This window comes from Tachypleus tridentatus, chromosome 1 (assembly GCF_004210375.1).
Source record: "Tachypleus tridentatus isolate NWPU-2018 chromosome 1, ASM421037v1, whole genome shotgun sequence".
Lineage (NCBI taxonomy): Eukaryota > Metazoa > Arthropoda > Merostomata > Xiphosura > Limulidae > Tachypleus > Tachypleus tridentatus.
In genome coordinates this window covers 85,759,208-85,785,771 of record NC_134825.1, presented here as the reverse complement: position 1 = coordinate 85,785,771, position 26,564 = coordinate 85,759,208, and the positions used below count along the sequence as shown (strand labels likewise).

General features: G+C 35.3%; 2 protein-coding genes across 7 annotated transcripts in view; one reads left to right on the top strand and one right to left on the bottom strand.

Annotated features, from left to right (window-relative positions):
- Window positions 1-7,765, top strand: part of LOC143254371 (sulfotransferase 1B1-like) — a 49,509-nt gene extending 41,744 nt beyond the window's left edge. For all 6 annotated transcript variants that reach the window (XM_076509448.1, XM_076509487.1, XM_076509477.1 and 3 more), the window contains exons 5-7: window positions 184-284; window positions 1,682-1,865; window positions 4,387-7,765. In XM_076509448.1, coding sequence (XP_076365563.1) covers window positions 184-284; window positions 1,682-1,865; window positions 4,387-4,928 — 827 coding nt within the window. In that variant the 3' untranslated portion in view covers window positions 4,929-7,765. The remainder of the gene's footprint in view (window positions 1-183; window positions 285-1,681; window positions 1,866-4,386) is intronic.
- A 1,200-nt stretch (window positions 7,766-8,965) lies between these two features.
- LOC143254391 (protein FAM200C-like) lies at window positions 8,966-20,089 on the bottom strand. Its single transcript, XM_076509498.1, has 2 exons — window positions 19,973-20,089; window positions 8,966-19,609 (listed from the first exon to the last, which is right to left on the bottom strand). Exon 2 carries the CDS (start codon window positions 13,772-13,774, stop codon window positions 13,088-13,090), a length of 687 nt encoding a protein of 228 aa, XP_076365613.1. The 5' UTR covers window positions 13,775-19,609; window positions 19,973-20,089; the 3' UTR covers window positions 8,966-13,087.
- Window positions 20,090-26,564: the final 6,475 nt, after the last annotated feature.

Genomic DNA, 26,564 nt, shown 5'->3' with positions numbered 1-26,564 from the left:
TGAATTGTAACGACGTGGTTAATCTTGAAAATGGTTTTAATATAAAAATACTCAACCTCTGAATAAACGAATCAATATCAGCCTCAAAATAAAAAAAAAATGTGTACTTGAACTGGTTATCTATTTCTAGACATATGCAAGGTATTAACATGTACATTTTGTTGTATTTCTTTAATTCCAAAGTGGTTTATGGCTCTTGGTTTGACCACGTTCTTTCCTACTGGAAGTATCACCAGCAACATCCAGACAAAGTCCTTTTTATATCTTATGAAGAGCTGAAAGTGGTAAATATACCATAAAACTGATTTTATAAGTACAGTAAAATGTCCAAGTTGCAAATTAAGATATAAAAAGATACACTTTAAAATACCTTATACGCCATTATCGTGTAAAGAAATCAACATATACTTTAATTAATAGCACCATGCATCAGATTAATATTTTATTTTTCAATTTTGTATCATTTTTTCGTGCTACGGAGAGTGGAATATTGCACCCAAAGTTAGGTATAATTAATCATGGATTTTTTTTACAAATAAAAATAAAGTAAACAATAAAATAAACCATGGGCGTCACCAGGATTTTCTAAGTAAGGATATTGTTCCTATTAATGTTGCATACATTAAGACGAGAAATCGATAACGTTGCATTAAGTTGTGTTGAAATAAATATTCATGCAAATTTTCAAAATATACTTGATACTGTTTTTGGCGGAGTAGGGGAAAAGAGACATTTGTCTCGTTCCCTGGAAAATGGGATGAATAAATCTTTCATTATTCATTAAGCGTATGTATATGAATTTTTTTATTAAATTCACAATTTCATACTACTTTCTCCACTACCTCCGTAAAACTTTAATCAGGCATCGTGGTGTGGGCAGACACAGCTGTCTGAAACATATTTTGTTGCCTTAGCATCAATGAAGACATGAAGGGTTTATCCTGGTCAATACATGGTTTTACTATATGTCGTTTGTCTAGTCAGCACGGTACACGCCCGGCATGGCCAGGTGGTTAAAGCACTTGACACATATTCTGAGGGTCGCGGGTTTGCATCCCCGTCACACCAAACATGCTCGTCCTTTCAGTGGTAGGGGCGTTATAACGTACGGCCACTCCCATTATTCGTTGGTAAAAGAGTAGCCCAAGAGTTGGCGGTGGGTGGTGATGACTAGCTGCCTCCCCTTTGGTCTTATACTGCTAAATTAGGGACGGCTAGCGCAGATAGCCCTCGTGTAGCTTTGCGGGAAATTCAAAAACAAATAAACAAACAGTTCTGTACAACGCCGTACGGTACTTGACCGCTCATATTATACCGAGAAACTGGTTCACTGGCTATTAATACACCTGTGAAAGATGGGTGCTGAAGTTATTGGTTTCGCTGTTAGCCTGCATCTAGATATGGAAACTCCTGGAATTTAATGTTTATTTACGACCCAAAAAGGGGGGTTGTATCGCATCCACTACCCCCTTCCTCTTTGACAATGCCCCTTTAAATATTATATATCAACTGGGTAGGATATGTGATAAAATATTTTAACATGAAGAGGTAGTTGTATATGTAACTAATGGAACCTTTAACTTTGATATAGTCATATATAATTGGTATTTTTGTTTCATTTCAAAACTCTTTTGACGTAGTAACTCTGTACTAATAAATGTGACTGTTTACATTCTTGTAGGACCTGGAAGGTATGATAGAACGCATAGCTAATTTTCTAGATCGGTCGTTACGTCCAGAAGCCATAAAAAATATAGCCTACCATTGTAGTTTCGACCAAATGAAAAATAACAACATGGTAAATCGTGAACAACTTCCTGTCACAGATTTTTTCAACATGTCACACACAAAATTCATGAGAAAAGGTAAAACTGGTCCTGGCCTTGTAATACTTTAAGATTAGTTTTATCACTGCAATGATATTTTTATAGTAAAAACTAGTTACTTTAGAACCACCATAAATGAGAAGTTTTATTATCGAGTGTTATTACTACAATATGACTTAACTCTTGTTATTAGTATTATGGTTTTTAATTCTCCGTTATTATATTCTCCTATTAAACTTGATATCATGTTTTTGTTGTAAATATATTTAGCTTCTGATGTCACGAAGTGTTAACATTTTGGGATAAATTCCTGTTGTAGATTTGGAGACTTCAACCCATTGTTAAGGAAAAGATTGTGCTTACTTGAATTGCTGAATTTGGTATTTTGAATTACGTATTTAGTTTTACTGCGTGGTGTGATTATATATACACACACACAAACTCGCTTTGCGCTCTAGAGCCTTGGGTCAAACTCCATTATTTGATTTGAATATCCCTTGAAGTGGTGTAAGTGGACTTCACTCTAGTCTAGTGTCTCTCAAAAGGTGGATGGCGAGCAGGTTTCCTGACTAGTCACGAGCTACACTACATGGTTGAAAGTATGTGGACACCCATATGTGCTTGTTGAACATCTCATTTCAAAACCATGGGCATTAATATGGTGTTGGTCCCCCCCCTTTGGTGCTATAACAGCCTCAACTCTTCTGGAAAGGTTTTTCACTAGATTTTGAAACATGGATGCGGAGTTTCGCTCCTATTCAGCCACAATAACATTAGTGAAATTGGGCACTGATGTCGGGCGAGGAGGCCTGGTTCGCAATCGGTGTTCCAATTCATCCCAAAGATGTTCGATGGGGTTAAGGTCAGGGCTCTGTGCAAGCCAGTCAAGTTCTTCTAAACCAACCTCGGCAAACCATGTCTTTATGGACTTTGCTTTGTGCACGGGGGCATTGTCATTCCGAAACAAAAAAGGGCCTTCCCCAAACTGTTGCCACAAAGTTGGAAGCACACAATTCTATAGAATGTCATTGTATGCTGTAGCATTAAGATTTCCCTTCACTGGAACTAAAAAGCCTAGCTTAGATCATGAATAACAGCCCCAGACTCTTATTCTTCCTCCACAAAACTTTACAGTTGGCTCTATGGGTTCAGGCAGGTAGCGTTCTCTTGGCATCTACCAAACCCTGATTCGTCCGTCAGACTACCAGATAGTGAAGTGTGGTTCATCACTCCTGAGAACGCGTTTTCACTGCTTCAAGTCCTATAGCGGTGTGCTTTATACCACTCCAGCCGACACTTGGCATTGCTCATGGTGATCTTAGGCTTGTGTACGGCGTCTCGGCCATGAAAACCAATTTCATGAAGCTTCCAACGAACAGTTCTTGTGCTGACGTTGCTTTCAGAAATAGTTTGAAACTCGATAATGGGCGTTGCAACTGTGAACAGACGATGTTTACGCACTACGCGCGTCAGCACTCGGCGGTCCCGTTCTGTGAGTTTGTGTGGCCTACCGCTTCGTGGCTGAGCTATTGTTGCTCCTAGACGTTTCCACTTCGCAATAACAGCACTTACAGTTGATTGGGACTGCTTTAACAGGACAGAAATTTGACGAACTAACTTGTTGGAAAGGTGGCATCTCATGACAGTGCCACGTTGAAAGACACTGAGCTCTTCACTACGATCCATTCTACTGACAGTGTTTGTCTATGTTTGTCAAGCTGTATGCTTGATTTTATTCACCTGTTAGCAATGGATGTGGCTGAAATAGCCGAACCCACTAATTAGAATGGGTGTCCACATACTTTTGGCCATGTAGTGAATCTGCGCCGAGTCAACTTTTTTATCAGTGCTCGAGATGTCTGAGATTTGGGCATCTTTGTTATGTCGTCTACAAACTCGGCTGAAAAACATTGTTCTAGTCTATTACTTAGGAAACAGCTATCGCCGATGACTCTCGAGTAGGTTTGCGTGAAATTCAACAGGCAAACAAATAATAAATTAACACGAGTATTCGTGATTTGAGTAGAACAACCACTAATTCTTGAAAACGTATTTGTTTGTATTTTATTCTTTCGGTCATTTCATTTTTACAACTTTTGCAAAAGCGGTTTTCTACGTTGAAGTAAATTCATAATTAAATTAAAAGGCCACTTGCGAATGAGCAGTAACAATAAAGTGCTCGATAATTGTTTTTATTCTTCTTTTTTCTGTTAAATAATGATTATTTAAGGAAATTTAATACTTTAAAACACATTCTACATTTCAACAAAATAATGCGCTTCAGAATGCATGACGTATAATTTCCGTTGCAAAAAATGTTTTGCTGATTAGTGTCTTGTCTTAAACTGTATACGTTATTATATTATTTTGAGATGAAGTTATAATTTTCTTTTTATTTCTATGTACTGTATGTTTGTTTTTCATATAGCAATGCCACATTGGGCTATCTGCTGAGTCCGTCGTTATGCACTGTAATAATATAATTCTACAAGTGAAAATATTATAAATATTTTTTTTCAGTATCATTATCAATGTATTTTTTGTTGTTTTCCTTCATTAGGAATTATTGGTGACTGGAAAAATTATTTCACTCCGGAACAAAACGAAGCAGTTGAAAGAGTGTGTGAAGAGAAGATGGCTGATTCAGGCTTACGCTTGGTATTCGAACCTGGTGATGCCTATAAACGAATGCGTACGTACGGTCGCATAATTGATTCTCCAAATAGAAGCTCCGAGGGACTAGATTCAGTTTCAGATCATTACTATAACGAACTAGAAAGTGAAAACAAACGATCTAATACTGCTAATTCGTGTGCTACATATACTTACGCACTACTTACAAACACAAATTTACCAGAAATTGAGCAAAATACAAAATGCAGCGATGTTTTAGAAATCAATATAAATGAATATCTTGAGAATGGGGAATCTGAAGAAAACATGAACTTATACGAAAGTATTCAAGAAACTTCAAATGCTGGTTTTTCCGAAAGTGTTTCTGTAAGCAAAGGCTGTAAATCACAAAAATCTGAAGAATACAATGATCAGTGCACCAATGACATAATTGATTACACAGATAATTCAGTATATGGCCAGATTTGAGAAATTGGTAAGGCTGTGAAGGAAATTATTAGCCTTTCTGTTTCACATTGTTCGGAGTTGGTAAAACATAAAACCTCGTATCAACAAGGCATGCCAAACAGTTGGTAAAATAAACAATTTTTAAATATATATATAACAAAAGATACAAAATCTTCCACATTCTTTTAAGTAAAGTAACTTATACATAGACGTAGAACGGAGAGTAACTTATACACAGACAACATCACAGTACGTTTATAATCTAGGTCTATTTTGTAGTTGTTGCTGAGCGCAATGCTAACATTTCAGTCAAGTTCCTGACCAAGATAGCTGTTTAGGTTCCGAATGTGGTTGTTTCAAAATATGTTTAAAAACAATGAATAAAACGTAGATATTCAGTACATTACATTTTATTTTAAAAAACTTAGATGGAGGAATTTCATTCATCAAAGATTAAACACTCTGTATTTGGTAATTGATAACGATTTTACTTATTACTTTACAAAATTAAACATGCACATATAAAGCCGATCTTTCCTGTCGATGGTTATCTTTCGTAAAAGAATAACGTTATGTAAAATAGTTCTGTATGTGAATAAAATATCTATCAATTAAAAGACGTTCTTATATTAATGTGCATCTATAGTTTAGCAAAAAATGTGCGAAGAAAAAAAAAAGGCCCGGCATGGCCAGGTGGGTTAAGGCGCTCGATTCGTAATCTGAGGGTCGCGGGTTCGAATCCCTATCGCACCAAACATGCTCGCCCTTTGAGCTGTAGGGGCGTTATAATGTGACAGTCAATCTCACTATTCATTGGTAAAAGAGTAGCCCAAGAGTTGGCGGTGGGTGGTGATGACTAGCTGCCTCCCCTCTAGTCTTACGCTATTAGATTAGGAACGGCTAGCGCAGATAGCCCTCGTGTAGCTTTGCGCGAAATTCAAAAAACAACAAACAAACAAACCGAAGAAAAAAACAACACTTAAATAGATGTTTACAATAACATCGCTGGAAATACTTGGAGATGGTTTTGTTGTGTACAATATAATAATAGACTTATTAGACTTTGTGCACTGTGTACGTTTTCCTTGTCTCTCGTTTGAATTAGCCAGTGTGCGATACAAACAGCCTTTAAATATTAGAACTGATCCTGGTGGTTAGGGCACTCTACCCGAAATCTGCAGGTTCGAGTTCCCTTCGCCACACATGTTCGCTCTTTTAGCTGTAGAGGGTTTATAATGTGACTGTTAATCTCAGTGTTTGTTGGCGATGGATGGTGTTGACTAGCCGTCTTCCTTCCAGACTATCACTGCTAAATTATGATCGGTTAAGTCAGCTACGCAGGAAATTCAAAACAAACAAAATATCAGAACGTATCTCATTATTATTAGTAGTGAAATACATAAATTATTCTCATCAGAAAACAAATTAGCACTAACTGTAATGCCGAGAAAAAAATATTCATTATATCATGAGTAATTGTTTAAAGTTAAGCACAAAGCTACTCAATGGACTATCTGCATTCTGATCACCACGGGTATCGAAACCCAGTTTCTAGTGCTCTAAGTCCGCACACATACCGTTGTGACATTGGGTAGGGGTATGACATGAATAAATGATGCCAATGTCTTGTTAGTTTAACCGTTCTAATTGTGATATTTAAATATATACCTTCTTGTAGAGTATCTTCATGTTTTCGATAGCCGGGAACATTGCACGAATTTACGAGTCGAGCGCCTTAACCAAATGGCCAGGTGGGTTAAGGCGCTTGATTCGTTATCTGAGGGTCGCAGGTTCGAATCCACGTTGCACCAAACATGCTCGCCCTTTCAGCCGTGGGGGTTTTATAATGTGACGCTCAATCACACTATTCGTTGGTAAAAGAGTAGCCCAAGAGTTGGCGGTGGGTGGTGATGACTAGCTGCCTTCCCTCTAGTCTTATACTGCTAAATTAGGGAGGGCTAGCGCAAATAGCCCTTGTGTAGCTTTGCGCGAAATTCAAAAACAAAAAATTTACCATGATTAACCCTATCTTGACTCATATCTCATAGCATAATTAAAACTCGCAGTTCAAACACTTCACAACATCTCAAATCACTAGATCTGAAATTACCAACCCATTACAAAATGTTTCAAAACAACCTGTTTTCGTGCAGTATAAATAACGTATTTTTTCTCGTTTTGCTTTTAAAATGTGGTTTCTAAAAACACGTTTTTTATACAAAGTATCAAGCGCGATATTTAAATATTTTTTCACGGCAACTTAGGACCCACAACTAACCACTTGGCCTCTCAAAATAGGCCTCTTTTGTGATTTACTAATTTGAGTCTAAGATAGAGAATGCATAAACGAGAAAACAACTCACCCTATAAAAAGATATTATTGAACAATATTTGCTTAAAATGTATTTTAAAAGGAGTTTGCTTGAAATGTCACTCTGTGAAAGTTATTTAAATTAGATGATTTTTTGCCTATTTATTCTGTAGTTTTGGTTATCTTCTTCAGATCTTGCAAACACCTGAATGCTACTGATGTTATACTATTGATAACAATGGTGTGAATTTTGCGTGAACACCTGCACATTTATTAATACTAATTTAACGACTCACAAGTGTGATTATCTGTTACATATATCAGAATGAAGTTCATTCTATTTTACTAATTTTGAATAGTACAATATTTGCTAATTTTAGCCAGAGTGTGATTTAGTACCACAAACACTACCATGCTTTTTTTTTTAACCAATGTAAATATTATACAGTTTTCAAATGTGACACAAGTTTCATTTGCTGGTAGCTAAGTAATCATTATTAGTATAAATATTTTTAAGACTTATCAATAAAATACTATCATTTACCAATTGTATGTGAGCATTTTTAATTTGTTAGTATAAGCACTACTGTGGTTTTCTTATTAAAGTTTTGTTGCAATATATTGTTATGCAGACTACAGATAAGTGTTCACAATCCCTGGTGATAACACATGGATGAGTGTCTGATATTAACTTCTTCCACCTTTACTGGTGTTCTATCTACATGGTGGCTCTGGTTATGTTCTACTGCAGTTTCTACTTCAGAAACCTTTTATGAAACAAGTAAGGTCAGTGTTAATCGACTTTCTATTTTAACCTTATAAAGGACCATTAGTAATGCACAGACAATGACTTTTAATGGTCTATTTAAACAACCCAAAGGTACTGAAGTCAGTGGAAAATGCACCTGATAATTTAACTGGCATATCTACAAATGGTGCAACATGAATTTCCATGGACTCATATCTTGTGGAGGAACTGATCTAGTAACTTGGATGTGTGGTTAAGTAAAAAACAAAGTTCACCTTGGTATTATTCTTGATATGTAATTCAACACAGTAGCTGTAAACTACAACCACCATAGGAATTTCTTGCAAAAACCTTTTGTGGCATGCTCTGTATCATATTTCACATGTTGTTCCACCAGCAAGATGATTATGATAAATCATTTAAGAAGACATATGCTTCTTCCAATGCAATGGCATACTTTCATTCCTCACATGCTAAATTCTGCTCCTACAGTTTTGTCTTCTTTTTGAATAGGGGCTTTGGAAGAAGCTTGTGAACAAAGCTTTGTGTCACTTCTATAGGCCTAAATTTACAGAAATTATCTTATTTATAGTTTCATAGAAGGCTTCTACTTTAACTGAAATGGACCACAGTGTTCTTGAATTACTATGGTTACAAAATGTGTTAATTTCTTCACTACCACTGGTATGTAGGTGGATGCTAGTTATTTGATAGTCTGATTTTTCTTTGCTAAAATCATGCCTTCCTAAGCCTTATCATTATGACTTAATATTCAGATATCTGTTTTCTGTGAAATTCTATAAATTCATGCCTACTTTTATAATCTCAGGATATGTGAAATTTACATCAGAATGTCAGTCACATAAGATAACACTCCAGAAAGGATTCAATATCGGGTGCTACTTGTGCCTAAAAACCACCACACACACTTTAAATGAATTTCGGAAAACACATTAAGGCATCTGACCTGCATATACAAAGGTCACAAGGATGGAAAAAGGCAAGATAAACAGATATGAAAGTTGTTACCATAGATCATGAAGAGCCCGCCATATAATAGCTACTAGTGTGTAGTACTTTGTAGTACATAATGTATTTTACAGATCAAAATTTGAGTAGTTTATCATGGCTTTAGGAAAAAATATAGTTCCAGTGTACAAAATTATTAATATTTGTGAAGTAATCTTTAAAGTTCAGAAGCTAACTAATAACATTATTTGTGTTAAATGGATGTACTTCACTTTTTGTGGTAGTGTATTTGATCTATAGTTTGAATTAAAACAAGAAATGCACATTTAAAGCATCATACATTTTTCAGTTTTTAATAAAGAAATGAATCATGATCACATAAATGAAGTAGAAAATACAACTAATATACAAGTGCTAAATGAAAATGAGCTATTTCTACATGATACTTAACAAGTGTGGTTTGTTTATGAAAATAGCATATTACATATATTAAACAAAAACTACTAAATGAGATTAGTTCATTTGTTAACTGATTACTTATTAAACTTCATAATTCATCTAATTTTAATCTTACACTGTTTTCAGTCTCTAATAAATAAATTTCTTTTAGATTTGTCTGTCATTATAACACATCTGTTCCAACAAATCTGCTTTTAGGCTTTTATGTACAAATCGGTTGTTTAACTGTTACAAGTTTCAAAACTATGTTAACATAAGTGTTTCCTTCAAACTTTCTAAAGCTAGATAAATTATATACAAAATTTATCTTTCAACAATGTATTCATTTACACAAAACTACTGGTTGGGAAAAAAATAATTTTGTTCCATATGTAATGAAACTCATTTACACCAGTAAATATGGACTTAATCCATATTATCTTTTATTTTTGTCTTCCATCAGATTCAAATCAAGTTCAGACTTTGGCTAGTATTGTGATAGTATTTTTAGGTACAATAAACCACCTAATCTTATCAGATGGCAATAAATATATATTATGCTAAATTCTGATGCAAACCTGAAAGCTGAGAATTTTGTATGCTGAAAATGTATTTCTGATAGATTCTTACCTAGCCAATACCACTCATGAAGACAGAGTGCTGGAATGGAGAATTTAATAAGCCAGATTGAGGTTGTCTGAGGACAGTGAATGAGAGAGGAAGAGGCAAGGGAGGTACCAGTAGGAGTAGGCACAAAAGTGGAAACCACAGCTGTGCTGGCCAAAGTGGTGCCACCAGGAAGATATGTCAAAGATTGATTTGACTGATGAAGAAGAAATAAGGAACAAGATGGATGAGAGGCATATAGGTAAATTCTCCCCAATTCTGACTGAGGGCATCTATAGCTACAGCTAAAGGATGTGAAATTGGGGACCAAAATGTGGGAAGCTTGGAATTCAGGTAGGTGGAACATGCTTTTAGTTCTGGAGTACTTCACTGCCAATACAGCCAGCCAAAGACCTGGGGGGAACGAAACCACTCCACAAAAAGAATCTTGCTAAGGCATGATAAACAACCTACAACCAGAGATTCAGGGCATCCAATATACGAAAAGCAAATGTGATAGCTATGGGCCCAAAAAATGATGTCCAATGTGTGGAAGCAAAGAAAACTCTACCATATGCTATCTTTCCAAGTGATGTACAATACAACTACTGAGATGTCACAACAGATCATAAATAACTGGTTCTGGAGAAATGGAAGGAAGTGAACCAAAACTCAATGGACAGTGAGCAGTTCTAAGAGACTGATATGCAGAGACAACTTGTCGACAGACAAACAGCCAAAAATATCTTGTTGTTAGATATGCATCCTAATTCAAAAGTGCTCACGAAGGAATGTACCTCTGGACAGAAGGAGGAAGAGGAACACCCACTGTGGTGTTGTCTTTGCCCAATCATGAGACAGTGTCCATATGAAGGAAAGGAGGAGCATCCAAGGGATACTGAATGAGGTTCTACTGATCTTGTAAAGCCCATTGAGAAGGCCCCATTTGAGCTTGACTGAGGGTAATTAGGGCCTCCAAAGAAGTCCACATCCTCAGAAAAAGATAAAACCTCTCATGTAGTTGTTTGAGGAGAAGGAGAAGAAATGGTCTAAACCAAAAGCTCCATAGAAAGCAGGTAAATGGCAGAATAGTGAGCCAAGCCAGAATATAAATGTAATCCATTTAAAGTTCTCATAACAAAAACAAGGAATGGATTGCAATTTTATAAAGTAAAGCTAGAGTTGAAAATAAGTCCTAAACACGAGTGTTAATCAAGAAGTGAATTTGAGCTAAGCTGCATAAATGCTATCATGCACCTATCTTGAGGTGAGGGTAGGTGGGAGTATCAAGTACAGCTATTCAGTGAGGGAAGGGTAGAAAGATATTGTATTGGAAGCTGATCTTCTTATTATAACATGAAAATTAAAGAGAAAGTACATATAGGTAAAATGTGCACATTAATTGACAAAGGAATGTATTGAAATATTCAACTAAAACACATTTTTCATAAAACACCTTACTGTTAAACTATAAAAAAATTACATTAACTATAAGTAAACATGTGCCATTTAATGGACAACTTCATGTAATTAAAAAAGGTGACATACAATGAATTCAATTTATAATCCTTAAGAAAATTAGATTATCATTTAATTTAAATTATAAAATATTACAAGCATGATGGATCCAAATGTAAATATAGTTCCCATTTGTCATTCTTATCACAACTAATTATAAGAAAAATTTAAATAAGAGCAAGAACTTTAGCAGTGCAAGTATATAAACAAATACCTCCTAAATCAACACTAATTTGAAATTCTGTAAAGCAACCATATTAACAATAAAAAAATCTCTCATACACTCTAGTAATAAGTACATATTCACTAGTGGGATGTATGGTTGTCCATGGGGATAATTTCCACTAAATCAAATTCAAATGTACAATGTAATCAAATGCAATAAACAGAACTACCCATTCAATGTATTATACACTAAACACATCTTTTTTTTGTCATTACATTTTGGACATCCATACTTATAAATCAAATTTCATTAGGGACACATGCACAGGATGTACAAAACAAAATCACTAAGTGACTTTTATTATGCATATACACATAATGTACCAGAAACATTCATCCAAATGATGCTCTCTATATATCAGGGGTTCCCAACCTTTTGGCACTCGTGACCCCTTACCTAAAAGTTTGAAACCCATGTGACCCCCTATTTAGGGCTTACTATCAGCAGCTTAATTTTTCTTTTATTTTCTGTGAAGGAGAAAGAAAGAAACATCTAAAAAAATATTTAAAAATTTTGTATTTATTTATTAGCAAATTAAATCACATTGGTCCAACCTGAATTCACAAAAAGAACATATATTTCTTAAAATAATATTAACATAGGTTTGTACAGCTATCCAACCCAGCTAGTGAGATGCCTGATGTTGCATTTCAGCAGCAAGCTTTGAAATTCGTGGCCGAGAGTTTGTTAGAGCCAGTCTCATGTCATCTCCAACATCCAATCTGTTCCTATTCTTTGTTTTTTATATTGACAAGAGTGGAAAATCCTGCCTCACACAAGTAGGTAGAAGCAAATGGAACAAGGACACGTAAAGCTATCATGCTGACTTTGGAGTATGACTGATACATAGCGCACCATAACTGAGTCACGGATTTCACCTTGAAGAGATCACGAACTGAAGAGTCGTTCCTTAGATCTAGAAATTCATCTTGGGTATCATCTGGGATGCTGGATACACCAAGTTCAGTACAAAATGAGTTCCTTACCAGGGCCTCCTGTTCCTGTGATAGCTCAAGGAAGTAACGCTCGACTTCCTTTTCTAGAGACTGAAGATGTTCGGTAATCTCATCCTTGAGGAACTGATCCAGTTGGATCTGAGACTCATCCGTCACTCCACAAAGTTTTTCAAATATAGCGATGTTTCCAAGATTGGTTTTCCGACGCCAGTTCTGCAGTTTGGAAACAATGGCCCGAAGACTATCTTGAAAAAGGAGAACATGTGTTTCCCTTCCATGAAGCTTCAAATTGAGCTTGTTCAGCTGGTCAAAAATGTCGGCTACGTACGCAACCCTTTTATTCCATGCTTCATCTTCGAAGTGAGCTGCAAGATCTTTCCTTTCTTAAGTCTCCAGGAATAGCTTTATTTAATCTTTCATTTCAAAGATGCGATTAATAACGTTTCCTTTCGACAACCAATGTAATGCTGTGTAAAAAAGAAGGACTTTGTGGTCAACATTCATGTCTTTGCATAGTTCTTTGAATAGGTGAGTGTTGAGTGCTTGAGTCTTCACATAATTTACAATTTTGATTACAGATTCAAGCACTTCCTGCAGAGAGGCAGGGAGAGTCTTACTGGCGAGAGCATATCGGTGAATCATGCAGTGGATGCCCTTTGCTTGAGGTGCTAGCTCCTTCACTCTCGACTGGAATCCTGATTTCGATCCCAGCATAGCCGGTGCCCCATCCGTACAAACCCCACACACGTTTTCCCATTGAAGATCTTCGTCTTGAAAAAAAGTTGAAACTTTTTCCATGACATCATCAGCTTTTGTTGTGATTTCAAGTGCACTGCAGAATAAGAATTCGTCTTTGATGTAACCTGAATTAATGTGTCTTGCAAAGACAAGCAACTGAGAACATGAACTTACATCTGTTGACTCGTCGAGCTGAAAGGAGAACAAAGGGGAACCCTTGATTTCAGTCAAAACCTGTTCCTTCACATCCATAGACATTTTAGAAATGAGCCTCTGTATAGTATTATTTGACAGGGATACTTGCTGCATCTTCTTTGCACTGGCTTCTCCAAGAATAAGATTTACTGCTTTCATCATGCAGGGTTTAAGAAGTGTTTCTCCAATCGTGTGAGGTTTTTTTTGTTTAGCAATTTCGAATGCAATCTCATATGAAGCTTCCACTACGGCTGCACTCTGCTGCTTAAACGACCCACTTCTATCAATTCTTTGGCTTTTAAGACACCGTTCATGCCGTTTGAAGAAATCCAAACCCTTCTTTGCGTGTTCTGGATGTTTCAAAACTCACTGTGGTTTCTCGATGCCGTCGTTGGCAAGCACAGTGGTGAAGCCAATGTTGAGGTAGCATTTTGAGTATCTGCGCCGTTTAGCCATGGACACAACTCACCTCTACTGCTTACTTATCTCCTTGTTAAAATAAAATAAAAATGTTGAATAATGAACGCTTTGGCAACTGTAGATCTTACACTGACTACTTGTGGAGGGGGGGTGCAGGTAGAGTAATGATGGGGTAAGTATTGAGAGGGAAGGAAGCATGGCCAGTCGCGGGATTCGTCATCCACCAATCAACAACGGACATGTGACTCACGTGTCGACAGCGAGCACACACACACACACACTTAATCACAGCTAAACAGACACACAAGTATACGTACATGCGCGTGCGCTCACATACTCGCTACTCACTAGTACACACATACATACAGTTGCAGACACATACACATTCACACAGGCATGCATACATACACCCATATCACCTAATGACATTGAACTAACGTAGCACACGTTTTGCTTTGCACCGAAACAAAAAAATGTAAGAGCATGAAAATGTAATTGATGAAATAAAATTAATGTTATCCCAAGCTACTTCTAACAAGGCTTTGCGACCCCCCCTGCCAAGCCTTTGCTACCCCCCAGGGACCCACCGGTTGGGAACCCCCTGCTATATATAAACCATATTTTCAAATCTCCAAACAAAAAAACTACTCATGTAACATTACAATGAAGGTTCTATGCTTAAACCTTGTTAAAATACAGAACTAAATTTAATTTATAGTATAAAGATGTTTTCAAGACATACTAAATATGTATGGGAAGGAAGTGCTAAATTAACAATCACTCTCTTACAACTGCTGAGTAATCAAAATTCTAAAGACAAACCACAAGCTTAAGTAACCTTTCAGGCTTTTATCACAATTTAATCATATTTGTGTTAAGTAACTTATTTGAACTATCACCACTTTTTTAGTTTTTTTAATGCACAACCTTTCAGCTCAATTTCCTAAGCCTTCTTTCTATAGGTGCAAGAAATTTAAGATCCTATTGTTTACTAAAAAGAAGGCTTATGTAATTCACCCAAAAGCTTGTGCATTAAAAAAAACATGGTGATAGTACATACAAATTATTTAATACAAACCACAGTCTTGTACATTTCCTCAACATCAACACATTACAAAATTAATACAGCAATATATACGACAGCCTATGAAAAATGATTCCTAATTCTCAAAATATTTTGATAATGCTGCTGTTGTTTTCTAAACCTCTTTAGAATTGGATAAACATAAGTCAGGTTTGTGCTGAATTTTCCATAAAAGGACATAAGGGATATCTGCACTAGACATTCCTAATTTAGCAGTAAAAGAGTAGAAGGAAAGCAGCTAGTTATCACCACCCACTGCCAATTCTTGGGAAACCCTTTTACCAACAAAAGTGGGATTGACCATGACATTATAATGCCCCCACAGCTGAAAGGGCAAACATGTTTAGTGAGATAGGGGTTCAAAACCCATGACCCTCAGATTATGAGCTGAGTGCCCTCATTACCTAGCCATGCTGGGCCATTCTTCATGAGAAAGAGACTGAACACAATGTAAAACATAATGAAAACAATCTTTAATTGACACTTATGCTCTACTAAAATCAACATGTACACAATGCAAAATATTGCCTTTACTGGATAATTAACACGTTTGTAATCATGTTCTCCATCAGTTAACTCTATTAAACCAAAGAGGGAATTTTCCTAGTGAACCAAAAATCTTAATCTTTGCTCTATTTCACAGCATCTTTTCCCATATGAAGGTTCACGTTATATCATAAGGGAATAAATCAGAACAATAGGTAATAGGATGACATGAACTTCATAGTTTGGACCAATATTTTATTTTTAAACATACATCACAAATTTTTTCATGAACTTTAATAAGTATTCACTTTACTAAATAAAGGAGATGAAAAACATCTAGTATGCCTACATACTAGAATGGTACATTAAAGTGTTATTGTAAAAAGTTAATAATAAATTAAAGACTGCACATTTATGAAAACCTAGTATGAACTGTTTAAAATAAATTCATACATGACTAAATATGTACTTTATTTTAAACACATTTTAGAATAATGGCTATTGCTCATATAGGGAAAGTACCATTACAAATTGTAATTTGCATGCTCCTATTCCAAACCTAATACTAATACTCTTATCATTATTTTTTGAATTTTCTAAAAGATGTGCAGTGCCTTTTCTCTTGTTTTTTGAACTAGTTTATATGCTATAATGTACACTTAGCCAGTACAAAATGTGTCAACAAAGTTATTTCTGTGTGGCATAAAACACTACCATACAGTTTTTTTTTTTCATATGACCTTTTACCATCAGCCATATACATTAATCCAAGTTTGTTTTATGTACTTGTTTTTTTCAGAAAATCATGTTGAAAAATTATCCATTTTAATAGTTGTATAAATTATTCTAAATAAGTAATATTGAAATAATTATTCAATTAATTAATGGTTTTCTTTATGTAAGCTTATTTACATATATTAATAACTTAAAACCAATGGTACCTAACTGTTTACATTAAGGTACTTGTAAACTATTTGTTAAATTTTTTACACCTATGAAATGTTAGTTTCAAATTCAGTGCAAATATGAACAAGATTTTTTGCAAATACCAGAAGTGTCTTCTCATATTTTACCTTATGACAGTTATTTTTGAAGTTTTCAAATTATTGTAAAATGGCTGACTTCATACACATTACATACTTTCCCAATTCAGAGAAACAAAAACACTAACTAAACAGTGCATACCAAAATGTATCATATGTTAAATGTTTATATAAATGAGGCAATTATGAATTTCCCTTAAAAAAAAGTTAGTCAAATCAAACAAAGAGCATAAATTTTGAAAGTTTTACTAAACTTAGAGTAAGATCAAGTTTATATTTTCAATTGAGGCAATTCTAATAAAAATGGCAAATGAAAATCATCCCTAAAGGTAAAAACAGTTTAAATTACAATTTAAATTTCTTCCTTACCACCTGTTATTTACAATTTTCATTTCACCACTATTCCTTTCAGTAAATTTCAACATTTATTCTTTTGAAGAGTATTATATACAGTGAGTCAAAATTAATTAATGGAATGTTACCTAGTGACTACAATAAGTAGTAGTATTGAGGATGCAAAGTTAGATGGTAATTGTTATATACAAATAATTTATGACTCTTAAATAGTTTTCTTAATTTTACCTGAAACAAAAATTAATAACACAATCCTAAGTTTGATGATTCAATAAATGAATCAAGGAAATAATTCTGGTTGAAAACTAAAATTATCAAAACTGGACGATTACTAATGCAAATCATTTATAAGTGCTCATTAATATTATGTATAAATTACTCACATCAATTATATATATATACATGTTTTTCTAATTACAATTTTCTCATCAAATGTTATTGTTACTTTCGGGTTTTTTTTGTTGCTGTTTTTTTACAAAAAACAGTTTCTTCAGCATTATCTCTATACATGACAAAATTATTAAGTTTAGATAAACCAAATGTCTTTACCTTGAAAACTGGTTGTGGGTTAAAACAAGTCATTTTGACCTTATAGAAAACTTCACATCACAACTGCCCACCATGTTTTAAATTTTAAAGTCTAGATATTTTGCCTGATAAAATAGAAAGAATACAATAATATATTACATTGAACATAAAAAAAAATTGAATTGAATATTGTTTCAACAAAAGTAATCAAACTTCAAACTTTCATTGGAAGGTTGGAATTTATAGCTGTCTTAGAAGACAACCACAACTTTTCTTGTCCATATATTCTGATTTTTTAAGTCAGAAATAAAATACATTTGATTTTGATTCTTTTTTCCACATATAAGGAGCAAAGTCTGAAAATAAGTTAACTTACTCATTCACGTCTCGCACATTTTCATAAGTTAAATTCACAAAGTTTGTTTTATTTACATTCTAACCACAATATGATTTAAATTGAAAATGTAAATACCTAACTGTTTAAATTCTGAAACCTTTAAAGTATTTAAGTATATTTCTTAGAGTATTCTTAGAATAATTTTTCACATGAAACTTGGATTGTTGGAGTATTTGCAAATAATAACCACCTGAAACACTAACTTCAATGCTCGTGAGTTGTGACACTAATAAATTAAGCTAAATTCTCTCAAATTAATAAAAAAATAATCAACAGAAATCATAATGGCAACACTTCAATTACATAGATAATTGGGATGATCAAAAACAGTAATAATGAAAACACTAATTTTGATTAGTTTATTATTTTTGTGACAACAGTTCACTTAATCATAATTTTAATTAATTGATTATTTTATGTTACAACAACTGATATTTATTCAATGTGCACAGGTAATTAATTATACCAGTAAACTCCAGTTTACAATACTAATTGAAATTTTAAGCACGAACTAGCTACCACAGGCTATAACGGCCGAACACAGCAAAACATAAAAATAGTGACAAACACAAACTTCCTCAATAAAAGAAATATTTTAAGTAGAATTTAATTTTGATATTTTTTACATAAAATAACGCTTCAGTCAAAGTTGAAAGCAAAAATATTTTATCACAATTTATTAATAATGCTTTAATGTATTTAAGAATTATCTGCAAATATTAAATCGAATTATCAAGGCTAGAGTTTCTACAATACTGTGATGATGTATCCATTTGTTGCTTGGAGTGAATGAGAAGTATGCCGCCCTCTATTATACTAGATTAACATTTAAGCATTGTTGTTGTTGTTTTGGAATTTCGCACAAAGCTACTCGAGGGCTATCTGTGCTAGCCGTCCCTAATTTTGCAGTGTAAGACTAGAGGGAAGGCAGCTAGTCATCACCACCCACCGCCAACTCTTGGGCTACTCTTTTACCAACGAATAGTGGGATTGACCGTCACATTATACACCCCCACGGCTGGGAGGGCGAGCATGTTTAGCGCGACGTGGGCGCGAACCCGCGACCCTCGGATTACGAGTCGCACGCCTTACACGCTTGGCCATGCCAGGCCAACATTTAAGCAACAATTAAATTCATCCATGTCAATGTGTGTGTGTGCCTGAAAATTATGTAGTAACTTTTTGTTGTTCTTAAAAGTAACTACAGCCAAAGTTTAAAAGAAAGTTAAAGATGCTTATGTAAGTTGAAGATCAGGCCACATTCTAAAAAACTGAATTTGTGGTAATGAACTAACAAGTTGTGTTTAGCGGATTAGACATTAAGTAAAACTGATGATAGTTTTAAAAATATCTCTATTAGCTTCATATGTGAAACGCTGGTAAAGAAAGATTTGTAAAACAAATTTTTCACAGTCTTACTGTAATTTGATGCCACACGAAACACTAATCTGTGCATCATGTTTCTCAGGCATAAGGTATGTATCTTAATGATAAATTATTCAGATTTATTCTCTGGTGATACTTACAATCATACAGAGTAAACAATTCACCACGTAAACTCCTATATGTTGAGATACATTGACTACTTGGCACCTTCATCAGATAGAGGCTATTCTCCTCAACCAACGTTAAATATAAGATAATAGAGGAAGCTGCTGAGAATAATGGCTGTAATACGTTTTGAGCTGTGAGAGAAAGGAGTTAGAAATAATTGTAGTTGTAGATTATAATGTTTTGCTTGAGAGTATAAGAACATTTTAGTATTACTAAAGTTTTAAGTAGTTCCCTTAGTGTATTTCAGTTTCGTAACTTATGATTGGACGATGTTTTATTTCTGCATTTATTATCAAACTTAAAGCTTTAACCTTATGATTAATACTGTTATCACTAGGCTTAACTTATTGTTGTTTAAGGTAAAAGAGCTAGGTTAGGAAATGTTAGGGATTAGTAGGAGGAACTTTATAGAGAGCCTTAGATGTTAAGATTGGGTTATGTTTGAAAGTTATAATTTTTTCTACACCGAAAATATATTTACAACAGGTACTTACCCTCATATACATAGCTCTTCTCATTTAGTGCTCCCCTCTATTTGCTACACTTGTTGCATATTCTAATTGATCCAGGCATATGACAAACCTCTACCAACAGATGCCCTTCCCCTTCCCCATCGGATACACACACTTGTGATTCTATTGACTTCCTCTGTACTATTTACGCTATTCTACCTAATTATCACATCAGGTTTAATCAGAAACTCAAGCACCAGTGGACCGTGAGGAGGAAATGTGGGAAGTGTGAACGGCATTAAGTACCTGTTGGAAATATATTTTCATTGTAGGTTTCAAATCATAGCTTCTGACCTTAATTCCACTCACATACATAACTAAAATCTCACATTGAATGGGTGGAGAGACGGGTGCAATGGAGAAAATAGGAGCATTCTTCAAAAGTGTATGAAGGATACATTCATGAGAGAACCCTCTAATAAGAGGTTGTTACGTCGGATACCACACCACTTCTGTACCAGGTATACTCTTCGTCCAGATGTGGAAAAGGTAAAAGAGATCTTGGTGGAAAAATCTGAAAAGCGTATCACAATAAATGGCAAAACCAATAATGATGTTAAACACAATATATAATGATTTCAATCTCTACAATAAACAAAATATGGGTAAATGAAAAGAAGTGCCCCAAGGTGTCTCAAGCTAGGGCATGATGGACTGTACACGGCAAGTCAAATTTGTCGAAAACTCAACCATTAGGGACCACAATCCGTGTGGGTTAGGAAAAAGAACCATGCTATCTTTATCTCAAATTCAGCTGACTGGAGGAAGAAATTTCCAACACCGATTGGAGAACACGAGATCAGAGTGAAATACACAGATAGCTCACTGAAACCAAACACACTGGCCCACCTCAAGCACAGTAGCATCATCGGCCTAACCATATCGGGATTTAGCACAAAAGGAAAAAGTGGAGCAATCAGCAAGTGCCCCCACTGTGATCCACAATAAGAAAACAATGCACTTGAGGTGAGATGAATGAGGCACTAGACACCACTTGAATACATGTGCGAGGAGTTATGATAATTAGTTCAGTTCTAAATCCAAAACTCAACCACAAGGAACCTATTCCATGCAGAGGTAGGATGACGATTGTTTTTTTTAATTTCACGCACAGCTACTCGAGAGCTGTCTGCACGTAGGATGAAAATTCTCAGTAAAATGGTGATCTGCATATATGCCAACACATTACATGTGTAAATACATCTGGTCAGGTGGTTCAACTGTAAATAAAAAATTCATTTGTCATGAACCAACATCCATGTCGTGATAGATGAGGGATCCCAATTGCCTGACATATGTGATGACATTGTGATTGGTTCAGCTTTAAATCCAAAATTCAACTACAGGAAAACAGCATGCATGCGAAAGAGGGATTCCAATTTTACTACATGTGTGACGACATGATAAGGGATTCCATTCATCTTAAGATGATGACTCATTCCAAAACTAAAACATTACCTATGAAAAAGCCCTTGTAGAGATGGCATATCTTCTTGGAGGATTTCCATCAACTACATCAACAGAGCACCATCTCCCTACAATCAACTGAATGGATTATTCCTTATTTATATTGTATATCTCTCATTCAGGATGATACCTCCATGGTACATCATCAGAATGGCTTGGAATTGAAAAGTAGTAAGGACTCTCTTACAGTACTGGAAGAAATGGGAAAAGAAAACGCGGAAAAAATTCTGGAAGAACGTATACACAAGAGATAGTGTAATGGGTTACTACGAAACCCTATTTTGAAAAGCATGCCAAACCCAGTATGGTAAATATCATATTAGAATAACCTACAAGTCATCAACCCATCTCCAGTACATGTAATAGTAAACAATAGTGGTCACAGAAATTATGAAGGTAAAATCAACATGGTCTTGCAGTGCAGAATTGAGAACAAATCTAAGTAATTGAGGTATACCTGTGCAGGCACCACTCGTCACAGAACAGGATCCAGATGAAAACGTAGAAGAGAACCACGAAAAAGATAAATAATAAAAGTTATAATATTTTCAAAACGAGATCCAAAACTTGAGCGCTTTCGAATAGTTCACTATTTTTCTTCAAGAGAATAATAACCCTTTATTCTCCTAAAGAAGAACAGTCAACTATTCGAAAGTGTTCGTAGTTGGGGTCTCGTTTTGAAAATATTACAACTTTTGTAAGTGCTCCTGTGTGCTAACTATCTAACCAGGATTTAATGAAAGTTATAGTTACACCAGAGTCTGAAAATTGAAACAGACAATAACCCAGCGAGAAAGAAACAGCAATACAATGCAGATAGTGAGTGACGAAATCATATGTGGAGAGGTCCACATGCCCACTTGAAGAATTTCCTCCAAAGGACGACACAAATAAGACGACAATGAAAAGTGCCAAATCTGATGGAAAAGATATCTGTAATAAATGGCAGGGAAAAGGAGACAAGGAAGAACCAATCAAATTAAAAGTCGAACCCAATTGGTAAGGTTGAAGGAGGGAGTTCATGAACAGTGGATAGTTGCCAAGGGATGAATAGATGGGAATGGTTATAATAGTAGAAAGCCACATAGGAGATATAACAACAAAGAACACAAACTGGGCATAGAAGTCTATACACATCAGACCTCGATAAAAGATGAGAAATGTAAATGTTAATGCCAAACAAATGTGATCAATGATGTCCACAGACTAAAAGGAGGAAAAAATACATTTTAAGGGACAAATGAAAAATGGGACAAGAAGGCAAAGGTGTAAATAGAGGTAGTGCAACACCACATTGACATTCAAATCTCGAAGAACTGCAAAACATAAAGGACGACTAATTTAGAAAGAATGTATTTGGTTTGTTTTGAATTTCGCGCAAAGCTACACGAGGGCTATGTGCGCTAGCCGTCTCTAATTTTGTAGTATAAGACTAGAGGAAAGGCAGGTAGTCATCACTACCCACCGCCAAGTCTTGGGCTATTCTTTTACCAATGAATAGTGGGATTGGCCGTCCCATTATAACGCCCCCACAGCTGAAAGAGCAATCATGCTGGTGTGACATGGATTCGAACCCGCGACCCTCTATTATGAGTCGAGTGCCTTAACCACCTAGCCATGCCGGGCCAGAAGGAATGTAGCACGAATGAGAAGGTATGAGATGCAAATACTTTAAGATATCGGGAAAAAATCGAAAAATGTGGAATAAATCTGTCCACTTATCCATAATAAAGGAGAACAAAACAAGCAAAGAGTACCCACAACCCATAGAAGGAAATCAGACTGAACTTATAAACAATGAATATACTTGTAGTGATAAACTGGATTTCCTTACAAAGAACTGGATAAAATACAGGTGTAAAGATGAAGGGGAACGGAGCAATGAACTACGTGGGATCGATTCTTCTGTATAAGGGATGAAGTATTGGAAACAGACAAATGTGGAACAAATTGATCTGTAGCAACCACAGAAATCATGGCTAGGCTTGCCAGTAAGGGGAAGCAGAAGGAATTGACATGGAATAGAGTAGGTGATAGAAATCGCCCTAAGAAGTCAGATAGAAGAGTATACATCAATGAATTTGAATTTCCAATTCTGAATGAATGCATCGAGAATAAGAGAAAGTAGATGAGGCAATAGAAACCAAAGTTGAGGTAACTTGGTATTGAGGATATTGGCAAAAGCATCTAGGTGCAAAGTAACGATCCGAATGCACAACCACTGAAAAACCTATGGATTTAGAGATCACTCTATCAGATATTCCTTTTCCAAGCGAGCTAAATGATCTGCAACAAGGTTGAAAGTACCAGGAACATGATATGAACGTAGATGAATACTGTGTGTGCAGACCTAGAAAAGGAGATTCAACATTCGACAACAAAAGAAACGAAAATGGGTATCTCTTTGGTGATATACGCCATCAGTATAGACATGTCATTATGGATCACAACTAAACTATTGCAGGCAAGAGAAAGAAAATGATCCAAAGACCTCTAGACAGTAAGAAGCTCCAGAATATTGATATTGTAAGGCTTTTTGGTTGCAGACCATTGCACTGAAGCAATCTGCTGCTTGACCCATGCTCCCATCCATGAAGCTAAGCATCCTTAAAAATATGTAAATGTGAACAAAAGGGAGGAAGCAGAAACATCGCCAAAGTGTGAGCTTTGTCCACCCATTAATACAGATCATTTACAAGAAAACAGGAATATCCAAGTAATCCTGTGCAAAGCTTCATTGATTGTGAAGAGTAAAATGAAGGGATCTTGTATGAGCATGACTCATTGGGATAAGTGCCAATATACTGGACCACATCCTCAAAAGAGATAGGATCTTGCAAGCAGTAATAAAGGGAGCATTAAGGGAAGTGATGACTGTCAACTCCATCAAATGGGGTCAAGGAGAAGAAGATTGGGCATGGCTGTAGTGAGTGTGGAAGAAAACATTAAAAAATAACATACTACATATGAATAAGGAATGATTTCTCCAGTTTCATCAACTAACCAACCAATATGAGTCATGTAATGGTGGAAGCACAACCCTTGAAAATGCATAAATCCAGTAAAAGCCTTGATCACCTGACATAAGGTGTATGGTGCCATAGCAAGCCCGAAAAGAAAAAAAAACAGAAATCGATGAACCCATGATGAACAAGTCAGAGGTAGTGTCTCGACAGCTGCAACATGGAAATATGGAGATACGTATTCTAGACGTCGACCTTGGTCATTCATAAGCATGGAGAAATACCATCTGAGTATGAAAAGCGAGGTAGCACCAAGAAATGATTGAGGTGTGACAGATTGGTTTCAAGTTGGCAGTCTCCAGTTTTGTTGAGAACAACAAACAGTATAGAATAAAAAACCCGAAGAAGAATAAACTATAGATTCAATAGGAGCCTGAAAGAAAATATCCTGGCGTGCTTTGGACAAACACGGCCAATTTAAAGGAAATAGGTATTTGAGACAGTGGAAGAAGGGTGAGAAAATGGATGACACGTCTCTCAAATAAAACCTGAAGAACCCATAGATCTCTGGTGAAGTCTCATCATAGATAAACAAACAAGGATAAAAGAACACCCACCAGCAAGTAGTCCACAGGATAGTCAATGACGCTGTTGATGGCGTAACACTCATCATCCTATAAAACGACGAGAAGATTTAGTGGAAGGGGTAGGCAAGATTGGGATAAGGAATAGAAATAGGGGCTGGTCTAAACTCTATGCACGACAATTAATCAACTAAGAAGGAAAGAGTCTTACAGATTCCACTACGTATTCCAAAATCACTGGAAGATCTCCAAACACAAACTGATGGAGAAAAGGAGTCAGGCTTAAGTTCTTAAGAATGTGGAGAAAAAACCATGGCTTTTTCAAAAAAATTCACATGACATAGTAATCATTTGTTTAAAGAAAGAATCCAAATCTACAAGTTTGTCAAAAAGGATGTAATTAGGGCAAATCTATCTTCCCCAAACTCTTAGGATCTTGAGTGGATTGCCTCGCAGAGGAGGTGAATGCTAGACAAGTACTGTAAGATAGAAGTGATGGTAAGACGAAGGTGCAAAAATCTGATTTCTTGTTCCTTGATTTCATCAAATAGAATCCATTTTAACTGTTTGAGGACAGATTAAGCAAACTGATACCAGTTTCTGTACACTCTGGTGATATAATTGTTAGGTCATATATAATTCTAACAGTTTTTAAATATGTTCCAGCATCTCAATACTTTTGCCAAAATGATAGGATGAAACTGAATAGTATTTTCAAAAAGTTTTCACCAAAAATATACGAAAAGGACAAATACTGCTGTGATTTGCCATTCAAACCTTTTATAAACAGATAATAGAATAAGGTTAACTTCTTTTAACACATCCAAACATCAAGCTAAAATTTTCAGCCTTTTATCAGTAGTATAATAATTTCTTCTCTCTTTTATTTCTTTTTCCAAAAGTACTTTTCTCTCAAACAAAAAGAAAGTTTTATTCCAAATTTTAACATTCCATTCAGCAATCAGACTGAATAATGCCTATTGCAATCATTACCATTCCAAAAGAAGTAACTACATAGTATGGGTAACCATTAAACATATATTTATATTTAAAATTTCAAAACAATCATAACATTATTTGAAGTTTATAAGTTTTGCCCTGCTTTAGATATAAGAAAAATAAAACTGATATTAATGAAACTTTGATAATATTCTCTATTTCTTGAGAAGTGAACAGTCTTATTAGGCTTTCTGGACGATAATTTACTTGAACTGATAGTAGCAGTGATACACTTTTCAAACTCAGGTAGAGACAGCAACTGATGCCTTTTAGTTTCAGTCTTCAAAGTTTTGTAATCTGAAGTATAATTTTTAAAGCAACATTATACAAAAAAATGAAATTTTGTTTTATATTGTGTTGTATATCGCTCTGACGTATTATAATTAGAATGTAAGAGTATAATAGACTATCACCAAATTATAAAACAACAGCTCTGCCTACTCTCCTTTAAAAATTACATATACATGATATAGGTATACAGACACTGCCCAATGTTACCTAAATTATAAGCTATAACAGTAAGGGGTGTTGGATGTTTTCGAGAGTAGTCTTTTAACTCTG

Bases quoted from the DNA above. Each gene is read 5' to 3' on its own strand.
- LOC143254391 (XM_076509498.1), bottom strand. From the start codon at position 13,774: ATGATGAAAGCAGTAAATCTTATTCTTGGAGAAGCCAGTGCAAAGAAG.